The 11,403-nt window shown below is 48.8% G+C and overlaps 2 protein-coding genes across 2 annotated transcripts; both read right to left on the bottom strand.

Annotated features, from left to right (window-relative positions):
* Positions 1-443: 443 nt before the first annotated feature.
* On the bottom strand, positions 444-3,150 carry STEHIDRAFT_90664 (MFS general substrate transporter; the record flags this gene model as incomplete). Its single annotated transcript, XM_007299530.1, has 18 exons — positions 2,871-3,150; positions 2,727-2,818; positions 2,592-2,651; positions 2,467-2,514; positions 2,271-2,414; positions 2,159-2,217; positions 2,064-2,100; positions 1,970-2,013; positions 1,829-1,912; positions 1,573-1,769; positions 1,471-1,499; positions 1,285-1,385; positions 1,202-1,223; positions 1,047-1,139; positions 864-991; positions 769-803; positions 682-701; positions 444-604 (listed from the first exon to the last, which is right to left on the bottom strand). The coding sequence occupies exons 1-18, from the start codon at positions 3,128-3,130 to the stop codon at positions 444-446; spliced, it is 1,614 nt and encodes a 537-aa protein (XP_007299592.1). The 5' UTR covers positions 3,131-3,150.
* A 729-nt stretch (positions 3,151-3,879) lies between these two features.
* On the bottom strand, positions 3,880-10,907 carry STEHIDRAFT_144346 (ABC protein; the record flags this gene model as incomplete). The annotated part of the gene is made up of 43 exons (XM_007299644.1): positions 3,880-4,005; positions 4,070-4,131; positions 4,194-4,240; positions 4,304-4,342; positions 4,426-4,696; positions 4,769-4,848; positions 4,901-4,981; positions 5,046-5,247; positions 5,299-5,323; positions 5,383-5,456; positions 5,562-5,613; positions 5,666-5,714; positions 5,778-5,792; positions 5,848-5,992; positions 6,045-6,057; positions 6,112-6,182; positions 6,234-6,299; positions 6,350-6,364; positions 6,418-6,438; positions 6,495-6,537; positions 6,589-6,625; positions 6,678-6,743; positions 6,805-6,885; positions 6,938-6,954; positions 7,058-7,101; positions 7,290-7,770; positions 7,830-7,874; positions 7,932-8,045; positions 8,095-8,208; positions 8,264-8,624; positions 8,680-8,699; positions 8,754-8,871; positions 8,927-8,993; positions 9,053-9,103; positions 9,162-9,306; positions 9,421-9,467; positions 9,534-9,573; positions 9,627-9,793; positions 9,829-9,955; positions 10,021-10,065; positions 10,124-10,465; positions 10,522-10,587; positions 10,773-10,907. The coding sequence occupies 43 exons, from the start codon at positions 10,905-10,907 to the stop codon at positions 3,880-3,882; spliced, it is 4,227 nt and encodes a 1,408-aa protein (XP_007299706.1).
* Positions 10,908-11,403: the final 496 nt, after the last annotated feature.

Below are 11,403 nucleotides of genomic sequence, written 5' to 3' on the forward strand. Positions count from 1 at the left end.
GTAGTGGAAAGCTCAGCATCGGTCAAGGTACTTAGTAGGAGGCAGGCAATACATTGATGAGCTAGCGCTTCTGATAAATACGATGGTCTTTGACTACTGTGTCCGCGGAGGCATCATCTACAGTATCCGAGTCCTTACTTGTGATGCTTGTGGTACAGAGGCAAACGGCCAGCTACCCGTTGGCGATTGTGCACGCGAACTAGTCAAACGCGTGATTACATGTAGGTATGTCCGACAAGGCATGGTAAGTGTTATACCAGTGGTAGAAGGACATATTGATGCCTCATGATCTCAGAAGTTTCACAAGTGTGCCAAGCTATACAAGTTCGTAAACGCAAGTTTGACAGCCAAGTGAGCTTGCAAACTTGCAAGTTAACTGGGACAAATTAACTTGTACACCGACAAGTTTGCGCAAGTTAACTTTTGGGCGTCGCAAGTTCGTATTACAAGTTAAAATGTGAACCCTCGAACGGTAGCACGGCGAGAAGCACAGCTATACACCCTAGCAAAGTGCACGTCCATGCCACTCCAAGCCTGTTGAACATAGGGATGGCGACCAGGGGAAGGCCCGCCCCGAACATGCTGCGCATGAGGGTGTTCGCAGCTGTATGGTTTTACCACAGCAAAGGTGATGTCAACGAACGGGTTATCATGCTGAGACTAGGGGTAAGAAGGGCATACCTATGGCGCTGGCTGTATATCTAGAAGTAGGACCCATAATAGTCAGAATTGGTAGGTCATGAATTGTAAGTTACAGTGAACGCTTACTTCGTATATGCATCCAAAAGATAATTGATCCCAGCCTTTCAGGAAGGAATATTGTGACGACGAGTACAATACGCATATATGATATGAAAACCTACCTGAAATATGAGCAGGAACGAGGCTCCGATGAGTGTGAGGCCGATCATGCCAGGGAACCAATGGATGTTCGGGTTCGCAGTCCAGCCAAGTATGAAGAAACCGACGGGGAATGTGATCCCACCTAACACTACGCATAATAGTTAGGGTCGGATTCGAACTTAGAGATGGACCGTAGTGCTCACTCATCGGGGGAAGGCGCATCTCAGGTCTGGCACGACCCTCGTGCTTCTCCATGTGCGGGATGAAAACACGAAGTGTAAACCACATATTAAATCCTGTAAACATCACTTAGCATACCCGCTCCTGTCATGCCTCAACAACCAGAGGCGGAACTCACCGGCGGCAGATACACATCCGACCTAAGAACATTGATTCACCCAAATAAAATAATATGAACACAGCGTGAGGATATATGCATACCAAGACCGCCAGAAACGGCAAACTTCCTACGACTGGATTCCATCCCCGTCCCTCTTCGTAGATAATCGGAATGGCACTAAAGAACAGATATAGAATACCGTCTAACGTAGATAGCAGTAGTCAAGGAGTCAGAAAAAGTATTTTTCGACATCATTGCGGTGATTGACAGAAGAGAATCCGGCTTACAAGTGAAGCTGTTGTAGAGGGTCAGAACACTGTAATCGTTGATGATAGGTTAGTAACTAGTAGTACTTTGACTCGTGTCATGATGCCAGAACTTGAACTCACAAGACCATAGGCTCCAATGCAAGCATTCTTAGCGGTCTCGTCAGATTCTTCTCTACAAAGCTGCCGAGGGTAAACTCTTGCATTTCTTGGCGGCTGTGCAACTCCCATCTACCCGTTCGAAGGCGAAGCTCTTTTGCTTTAGCAGAGAGCAGTGCCGGACCGTAGGTCTCTGGGAGGAAAACCGCGTTTATAGAGATCTTGATTGAGCTCAATTAGTGTAGCTATCGAGTCGAAACTTAGGCATATGAGCACTCACGATGGTTCCAGTGAGAATGACTACGAGGTATTCGCACCACCGCCATCCTAGAGAAGGATGATTTGAGACAGCGCTGCCTATAATCTTCATGGAACTATATCAGGCCTCGATGACCAGGCGAGGAGATGAGACATAACGCACGGGGCCGACTAAAGGTCCTCCGACGACAGTCAAGGCATAAAGGACTAGTGGTCATAGCATGAGAGAAGTCATTGCAAGCAATCTAACCACATACCGACTGCGCCGGCACGCTGCCTTTGATTGAACATATCCTGTGGGTCATATAATGAACATTAGTGAACCACAAAGTGGTTTGAACGAGGAGCTGACCGCAAGCCCTCCACCGACGTTGACAACGGGTGCACTAGCCATTAATCCACCGAAAAAACCTGCACAAATTGTGAGCTTACCTTGACGACGGATGATTAGATTTGGTACCTACGAGTAATGTATATAGTTTGCACGTCCTTTGCTGTTGCCGTAGCGGCGGAGAAGCAAGTGAAGATGAACATTGGGATAAGGACAGCGAGACGCCGTCCATAGAGCTCGGACAGTGGGGCGAACACGATTGGTCCGGGCACGTAGCCTGCGGAAGACAATGTTAGTACCTATAAGGGGTTTCGTAAAGTGATACTTACCGAGGATAAAAAGACTAGTTCCCAGGACAGCAACCTCGGATGAGATACCTGAAACGATGAGCGAGAGACATAAGCAAAGCACGCGGGTAACAGACGATATTCACAAAGCTCTAGACGGTGCTTACCGTACTCTCGAATGATCCCGCTCGAGCCAGATCCAAAGATGCTACTCGAAAAGGAGGAACCTGTGGTAGTTGCAGATCAGAATGGACACATATTTGACGCTGTATCATGTCCGAGAAACAATACACAACACCCACACATTGTGATTGATCCATAGAGTATAGTGACCAATATTTTGTAGCTAGACGACCAGTTCTGCGGATTTTGAGGATCGTCTGGTGAGTCCCATCTATATAGTTATATTTAAAATCAGACTACGGCGAGGATAGGGTCAAACGTACGTGACGATATTGTCCTGCCATGTCCGCTCCTCGCGGCCGGGAAGGTACCCACCAAGCTCCAACTTGTCTCCCTCTCGTCTCCGATCTTTCTCAGAGCCAATCTGTTTGTATGCCGCTCGTATTTCATCTGCCTGAGAGTGGCCATCAGTATTGTCCTCGTCTTGAACAATTGTTGTGTCATGGCTCGTGGCAACTCTGCGAGTCACGGTGGTGAGATCCCCAGGAACACTGTGAACACGACGAAGAGAAGGTTCCGGCATCGGGAGCAAAGAAGACCAGTAATTTTCTTTGCATTTCTGGTGGCTCAACTAGCTTTGCTTTTAAAGCTAGAGGGGTAGCAATCGACTCGAGAAGGGAAGGATGCGACGGCGGAGCCCTGCGGAAGCACCCGTCGGGGCAACGGTCATGACTGTTGAAACGTTGGGTTCAATGGGAAGATGTCAGTAAGTAGTGTCACTTGGAAAGGTCTGCATGAATGGAGCTCCGGAAATGGACCCACATCGTTCTAACCAGCGGCCATATGGCAACGTTCAAAAGACCCTAAACGTCAACTCGTTGACTTACTTCAACTCTATTCACCTGCGATTTGGTGCACGCCACTCCCAAACGGAACTTGCTTATATATCTCTCAAACCTTTCCTGTGTCACAGAAGATCCGTGGGGAGACGGTCCGGTAGAGAAGAGAACGAAAGGAGGTTCCCAAGAGGTTCCACAAGAAAGGGTGGAGATGTTCTGATGCCGTGGGAACTGTGGCACTCCACAAGTTGTGGCACGTCTCGTTGACCCCAAGCGTTGGTGACGATGAGAGCTAGATATCAAAACTGTAACATCTATTGCGACTGTTGTTGTTACAGTACTCTAGTGATACCACTGCAAGGATGTACGCACGGAATATGGCGAAGAAGAATATACACCATGGAGATTCTATGGCAGAGTCTATAGGTGTTTTACGTCGAGAAGTTGGGCTCTAAGTGTCCATCTTCCAGGGAAGCTAAAAGTACCTTCTTCTTCAATCTTCGTGGAAGTCTATTTCTCGCCTTTTCTCTATTTCTCCGAGAGTGATATGGCTCCTTTCGCACATACCCCTGAAAATGCCTCCCTCCTTCCTGAACAGATTGACAGGAGTGTCGTATTCCTGTCGAAGGTACGTTGAGTATTGAATATTGAGATCGTAGAGTGATATTCGCGAAGTCACTCACCGCCACTGTACCATCGTTGAGTACCAAGATACGGTCGTAGGATACAATAGTCCTCAGTCGATCTGAAACGCATTCACACTGCAGTCAGCGTACTGAATCGTAATCACGGAGCCGTCGCACTCACGAGCGATGCAGAGTAGAGTGCGATCATGAAATTGTGTGTGTATTGTTCTACAGGAACATGGGAGAACAGGCATCAGTCGCTGTGGCGCACGTATTCATGCTTCGACTCACCTTTGAATCTTCGAGTCGGTCTCCAGATCGACAGAGGCCCTATGAGATAAGCGGTGAGTCTCATCTGAGCAGGAACGACAAGGAAGGTAGGAGGGTGGGGATGGCCAATGCGATTGACTCACGTGGCCTCATCTAATATGACCACCTTGCTATCTTTTACGAGAGCACGGGCAAGGCTCAATAACGAGCGTTCTCCGACAGAAAGGTTTGCGCCGTCACTCTCGATGATTGTATCCAGTGTAAACTTTTCGGATCGATCTTCCGTTTCGTCCATGGTCTGCATGTCGAGCGAACTTCTCGTGCTGGAACCAACGAGATAGGAACGCCGGAGAGCATCCCACAGATGTGCATCATCAAACATAGAGAAGGGATCCAGATTGGAGCGCACAGTCCCTACATGGCAGAACGAGATGGAATATAGTAAAAACTTCGGTCGTGCACAGAGGGTAGCAATTCTGAACTCACCGCTGAGGATCGTTGGATCTTGTGGTATGATACTCAGTTTCTCTCTGAGGTCCTTGAGACCCAGAGTAGAAATATCGACCCTGCAACAATTCCGGAGTCAGAGACCACAATATTATGGATCATAAAGCTTACCCGTCAATGGATATGGAACCGGAATTGAGCTCCACAATTCGGAACAAAGCTAACATCAGACTTGACTTGCCGGCACCGGTCCTTGTTGGAGTATAGCGCCAGGTAAGGGAGCTAAACAACTTATGATCAAGATTTTATGGCATACCTTCCGACAACGCCAACCTTTTCCCCGCCCCGCACGTTGATCGATATACCCTTCAGCACGCTCGGAAGGCCTGGCCGATAGCTCATGACAACATCCTTGAACTCAACAGCACCTCGCAAAGGCCACTCTTGTGGAGGTTTGACGTCCTTCTTCTCATATGGCGCTTCTTGCGGTACACCACCCAATCGACTGTAGTGGACGACTACCACCTACGTTAGCGACTACAGCTGTACCGTAGTAACCAAGGACTCACCCCTCTCCACAGAGGTCATGTAATTCTACGAACAGAACTATTAGTGAGTGTGTCTTTAACACTTGGAAGCGGCTGGCACCCTACCTCAACCTCTGCAGTCTGTCTGGTGAACATACCGCAAAGTTGAGTCAAGTTCGTTGTGTACGTGAGAACAAGACCTATAAAAAGTCAGTACGCAGGTGCTTCCGACCGTTGAAGCAGAATCTCACCAATCTAGAAGGATAGGCGTCAGTTTGAGTACTCGTAGGAATACAAGTGACTACTGACTTGAGAAGGACTGATGTTTGACACGCCGACAACAGCGAATATTGCCACCTAAGGCGCGTTATCATCCGACCGATACAACACTTCATCGTGGAATTCTCACCAAGAATACCATGAGAGCTCCCAAAAAGTCGAGTCTGACGGATAGCCATCTGCAAAAGCCGCAACAGTGATCGCGCTGAGTATGGTTCCAGTATCAGCCGACCCTAACTAACCTTTGATTGGTAACGCTAGGAGAATCACTAATTAGAATGAAGACCTTGCAGAGAAGACGAGGGAACTAACGTGAGGAAGAGAGCACGGTTCTCCAGATCAACGTAGTATTTATTGTCGCGAAGAAACCTGGGCATTTCACCGTAGCTTCGAATGGTAGCCAAACCCGATAGGGACTCGGAGAAATGCGAGTATAGCACAGAGCGAAGCATGCCGTCTAAAGTTCGGTTCATATAGCGAAAATAGCATCATATTTGCGGATGACTTACCAAGACGTTTAAGCTGGAAAGTAAGACAGGTGAATATCGTGCACCGCGCATAAGGATGTTGACGTACCTCGCGCGCACTGGCCTTATAAAATCTAAAGATGTATGCGTAGCCCAGGAGTATAATAGCAGCAGCGAGGACTGGGTTTCATTTAGGACTGTTATTTTGCAGTGCAAGTTAACAGAACATACTGAAGTAGTGCTCCAGGATAGTGATGATCACCAAAGCCCCGATGACGTTCGCCAGTGTGATCACAACTGCGACGAGGTTTAGTATTAATGCCCGCATCAATGTCAATTTCACTCACAGAGCCTCATGGAAACTAGAGCTACAAGTCAGCGATACAAGTGTTGGATGCAGCGGAAGCATACATACCGGGAAGTTGATCATCGATGGCTAATAAAGTGCGTCAGTGAGCCTCAGGTTACGACTGTAGATACCACACGACGTACAGTCAAAGTCCTTGCCGAATATACCCAGAATCCTTCCCATAGGCTAGAAATAGTTCAGCGCCTTGACCTTCTCTCGGGGAATTTGAGTGCGTACGTTTGTGTCAAAGAATGACATAGGCGCGAAGAAGATGCTACATCGATCGTCAGTAATATATTTATTGAAGTTGAATATCAGCGGCGTACCGTGTCAGGGCATCATGGTGGAGGTTCTGGGATACGAAGAAGGCAAAACTGTCCATCGCAATACCACTAAGAACACCGAATGTGATCAGTGGAAGCCGACGAGGGAACGATGGTGTCGGACACGCACGCCAAAAACGTGAAAATGGATTGCGAAATGCCCAAACAAGCGTAGAGGATCTGGTAGAAGGAGAAGGGCTGATTGAAGGTACTGCGCAGGAATGTGAGCAATAGTTGATGAGACGGCACTGTGGCGTTCTCACTTCGCTTGCCACCAAACCTGTCCGTTGAAAGCATTATTAGTAGGTGATTATACAAGGACGCCAAATAGCACGAACGAGAGTATAGCTATTGAAAATCTAGGAAATTCGGCGTTAATAAACCCAGAATACAAGGGTCGTCGTGAGAAGCAGACCTGGGAACATTGCTATAAGGATCAGGAGTACGATCAGCCTATCAATATGTATGAGAGCGCGAGCACTTCTCACCATCAACAAAATGAAGATAGCGATGAAGGGTCCAGTGAGCCACCCCCTCCCGGCCAATATATAGCTTTGGTTGACTGAACAGAAAAATCAGCTCACGAAACGACAAATTAACGAGGATATGAGGCACCCTTCCAAGGAACAGACCCGGTCTCTCGCTTTTCGGCGACCATCAGACGACCCTCCAACTTGTTCTTGACGTGACTGCGGTTCTTCTCTACTTTGCTACGGACATGAGCAACATCAAGCGATTTTGGCGCATTTGAAGGTGCAGCCTCAATGGCCTCCTCTTCATCCTCCTCCGTCTTCTGGGCACGCCCTTGACCTCCAAATTCTCTGTCAAGACGAGCAAACTCCCCGTTCCTGGCCAGAAGATCATCGTACGTTCCATGCTCAGCGACATGCCCGTCACGCAATGCATAGATGTAGTCCACTTCGGGAAGGAAATACAGGGCATGGGTGACCAGTATGACTGTCTTCCCGCGTCCGCGAAGAGCCCCAAGAAAAGCGTTGGTGAATAGCGCTCGACCAACGTGTGCATCCACAGCGCTCAGAGCATCATCGGCCAAAACAATGTCTGCATCGAAGTAAAGTGCTCGAGCTATGCTCACCTGCGCACACGATCAGTATACGAGTGATATTCACATGCACAAAGGAAGGGTACTCTTACACGCTGCTTTTGGCCGCCACTCAAATTGATTCCTTTTTCGCCAATCTAGAGAAAGGAAGGTCAATGAGGGCGTTCACGCAACACGCGAAGGTAACCATTCACTTCTGTCATGTCACCACCAGGGAGTACATCCAGATCTTGGAGAAGAGATGCATCTTCCACGGCTTTCCAGTATCTATCTTCGTCGAAGGGTTGGCCGAATAAGATGTTGTCCCTCTATGAACCTTAAGTTAGATAGTGTCATGAACATGATGAATGGATGTACCAGTGTGGCGTTTTGGATCCATGCCGTTTGAGGACAATAACCAACGCGCCCACTAAAGAGTACGCTGCCCGAGACCTTTCGCATCTCTCCGATCATGCCTTGCAATAGACTCGACTAATGCGGTCATCAGTTGTGGGGACATATTTTCTCAAACAGGTGCGAGGCCTACCTTGCCGCATCCTACGGGACCAACCACCGCAACCAACGTACCCTTCTCAACAGTCATCGACACATTTTGAATCTGAAATGGTCTCCGCGCTTTGGGCTGAGAAGGTATAGCGTCGGCTTCGGAGACCTCTACTGACTCCTTCTCCTTCTCCATGTCATTCTCTGGCTCTGGCTCGTCAGAATCACCTCTGCCTTCTTCCCATTCGAAAGTGACGTTGTCTAACTGTACGGCGAACTTCAAGTTCTCCGAGGTTTCGACTGCAGCTTCCGAGTCAGACATCGTTTCTGCTCCGAACACTTCAGCCAGTCGAATCACAGCGTTGTGTGCATCTGTGATGGCCGAGAGAGCACGCGGTAGGAACCTAAAAATGAAACCGTTTTAGCTTCCATCTACGAAGACATGGACAATAGGCTCGCATCATCGGTTGGCGAAGGAGCTAGAAGATAATGACCTCAGTATCACATCAGGCGGAGAAGATTTTTGACTGCACCTGAAACAGGCTGAACGAAGAAAAGATTATGGCGGCATCGAAGGTCTTGTTCGTCAGCGTATAGGTGACGAAAGACAAGGTCGCTGCGAGAACTGGGATCGAGTTCGCCATCGCAACGCTAACAAGACAACGATTAGACCCTAGTACGAGGACTCAGCGCTTAAGAGACACACTTGGCGGAACGGGCGAATTGAATTTTCCGGACACCCTCTAGCTCGGATTTGCGGATGCAAAAGATACCTAGACAATGTGCAGTGTATCACTAATCCGAAGAGGGAGAGTGATCAAAGGTAACTCACGTTGTAGGAAGGGAACTTCGTAAGTGAAGTACTTCACTATCCGCATAGCCCCTGGAGAGCGAGCAACATATTAGCCTATAAATGCTCTGGGATAAGGTTTATTCCATACCTAAGACCTCAAGGAGTAGTTTAGCTCTCTTGTCAGTGTATGTCATTGACTCCTTCCGAACGGCGAACTGCTTGGCCATGATGCGCTCTTGTATCGGTACGATCAAGGCGAACAGAGAGAAGCCGGCTAACGCAGATGGGCCCAGCTACATTGAATGATTCAATAAGGGAAATAATGATGGAGCGCAAATAAATTACCTGGACCTGGAAGACTTGGCGTCAGTTGTCAAAAATCGGGGAAGCGAGAAGGTTATACATACAATGAGGATGATCATGCAGACCATAACTTGAATAGGAGCAGTCCAAGCTAAAGCAGTGGTAATCGCATCAGTTCTAGCCTGACATCGATCATTTTAGTATCTTAGACACGAACACGCGTGGAACCATTGAGCAGCTGCGTCTATTCTGGAGATCTACTGAACACGTCAGGACATACTACGGGCGGCTGCTCATAAAGGGGACCTACATCTGACGATACATAATTCATTAGTAACGCATTGGGATAAGAGGTTCTCGCTTTGGGAGTAAGCATGACGCCCTTCTTGTAGGTTGAGCAGATCAAGGCACCACGTGCTAATACTCCCGTCTGCATCGACCGCCAGAAGAATTGGTGTTGACCGATACTTGCGCAAGCTGCTACAAAGTCAGCACCACCGTGGTGATAGGACCTACGAAGATCAACTTGCCCGTGAGAAGAAAGAGGCCGACCGCCATACCCACACCGCGTCCAATATTAGGAGGGGCACTCCCGTCTTCTTTGTCTGCTGCGACTTCTTTGCTGAAGTTGATGATTGCCTGAGAGAGAAACGGTAAAACAGTAAGCTGATTTATCTACACGCAGGCTAGCTCCTCAAACATACACGAATCAACAGGGGACACATAAGCTGCATAGTGTCACCCAAGACCTGCATCATTCGCCTTCAATACCCGAGCTCCAGCGAGTCAGAACAACAACAGACGGACCTTGAAGACACCACCTATCCAGAAACTTCGCCCAAAAGTGTCGTTCATCGCCCACGCGAGGCTGGGGCGTTTTAGCCCCGTAACCTCGCGCCACTCCCTCTCGAGATTCTGTCGAGTGTCCCGGTAGGTTGTAGGATGGACGGCTGCGCGGATAGACCATGCCGTGCGCTGGATGAGACTGGGCCTGATGTCCCCGGCAGCAAGTTGTTCATTCCATTTCTTTGCCTCACCGACACGACGAGTCCAAGCTGCATCGAGTGTCGCGGAAAGTCTGTCGACTGATCTGGACTCGTCGAGCTTGTACAGATCAGTAGCTTGGAGTGTGCGTTGGTATCCGAGGACCTGTTTGGAATTAAGAGGGTAGGTTGGAATAAACGAACGAAGGGAAGCAATAGTACCATGATGTCGGTAATCCAAGTGTAGGTCAGAATCGAGAACAAAGACGCTGTCGCGAGCGGGGTTATCTACAACAGTGTTCGGTCATTCAGCCAAACTAGTTCACTTTCATGAATCAAGCCAAACTTGAACTCCACCTGAGCATCTTCGAAAGAAGCCGGAGCCTTGGGAGGAGGATCCTTCGGGCGCCTTCAGGATTTATGCGTTGAGTAAACAGACATCGCGTCAATTCCAAGCAAACAACTCACCAAACCTGCCACCATTTCTCTCGGTAAGTCGCCCTTTCCACGCCCTGGTCCAGCTGAAGGTCTGGCGTCCGCTCAGGGACAGACTTCTGCTTCGAGTCGTCTGCTGCAACAGCCTTCTCATCTGCGGTATCGACGCCCATTGCCTTCGTCGTTCACTTCACCAGAGTCTGAAGCTTCAGCCTGAGAATGTGGGGTGCGTCAGAGGCGACGTTCGCGCGTGCGCCAGCCTGCAGCCTCTCAAGATATAGCCATTATGATAAAGCCTCGTTCCCTGGGACCCAATCTGAGAACCTCGGCAGCAAATGCCGAAACACGGTTCACATATGGCATTCATCTGCATCCAGGGGAGGACTTCACAATTTTCGAGCCAAAAATAGTTCTGGAGCCAGTACCGTTGCGGGCGTCCGACTGATTCTTTATGACAAACTGTAAGACACATCGTCCCATATGACGCAGGGCTCAACGAGTTAAGTTGGAGCCTGGCAAGCAATCGACTTGGACGAGGAGCACAGATAGTCCAACTCGAGCTCGTCCAGCTGTGGGGATCAGTCCTTGCAATTTACGAGCAGAGGGAAACGCGCACGAAAACAGATCCAGGACTGGGCGCTCGAGGTACACAATAAAATGCATCTTTCA

The sequence above is a fragment of the Stereum hirsutum genome (assembly GCF_000264905.1).
Source record: "Stereum hirsutum FP-91666 SS1 unplaced genomic scaffold STEHIscaffold_2, whole genome shotgun sequence".
Taxonomy (NCBI): domain Eukaryota; kingdom Fungi; phylum Basidiomycota; class Agaricomycetes; order Russulales; family Stereaceae; genus Stereum; species Stereum hirsutum.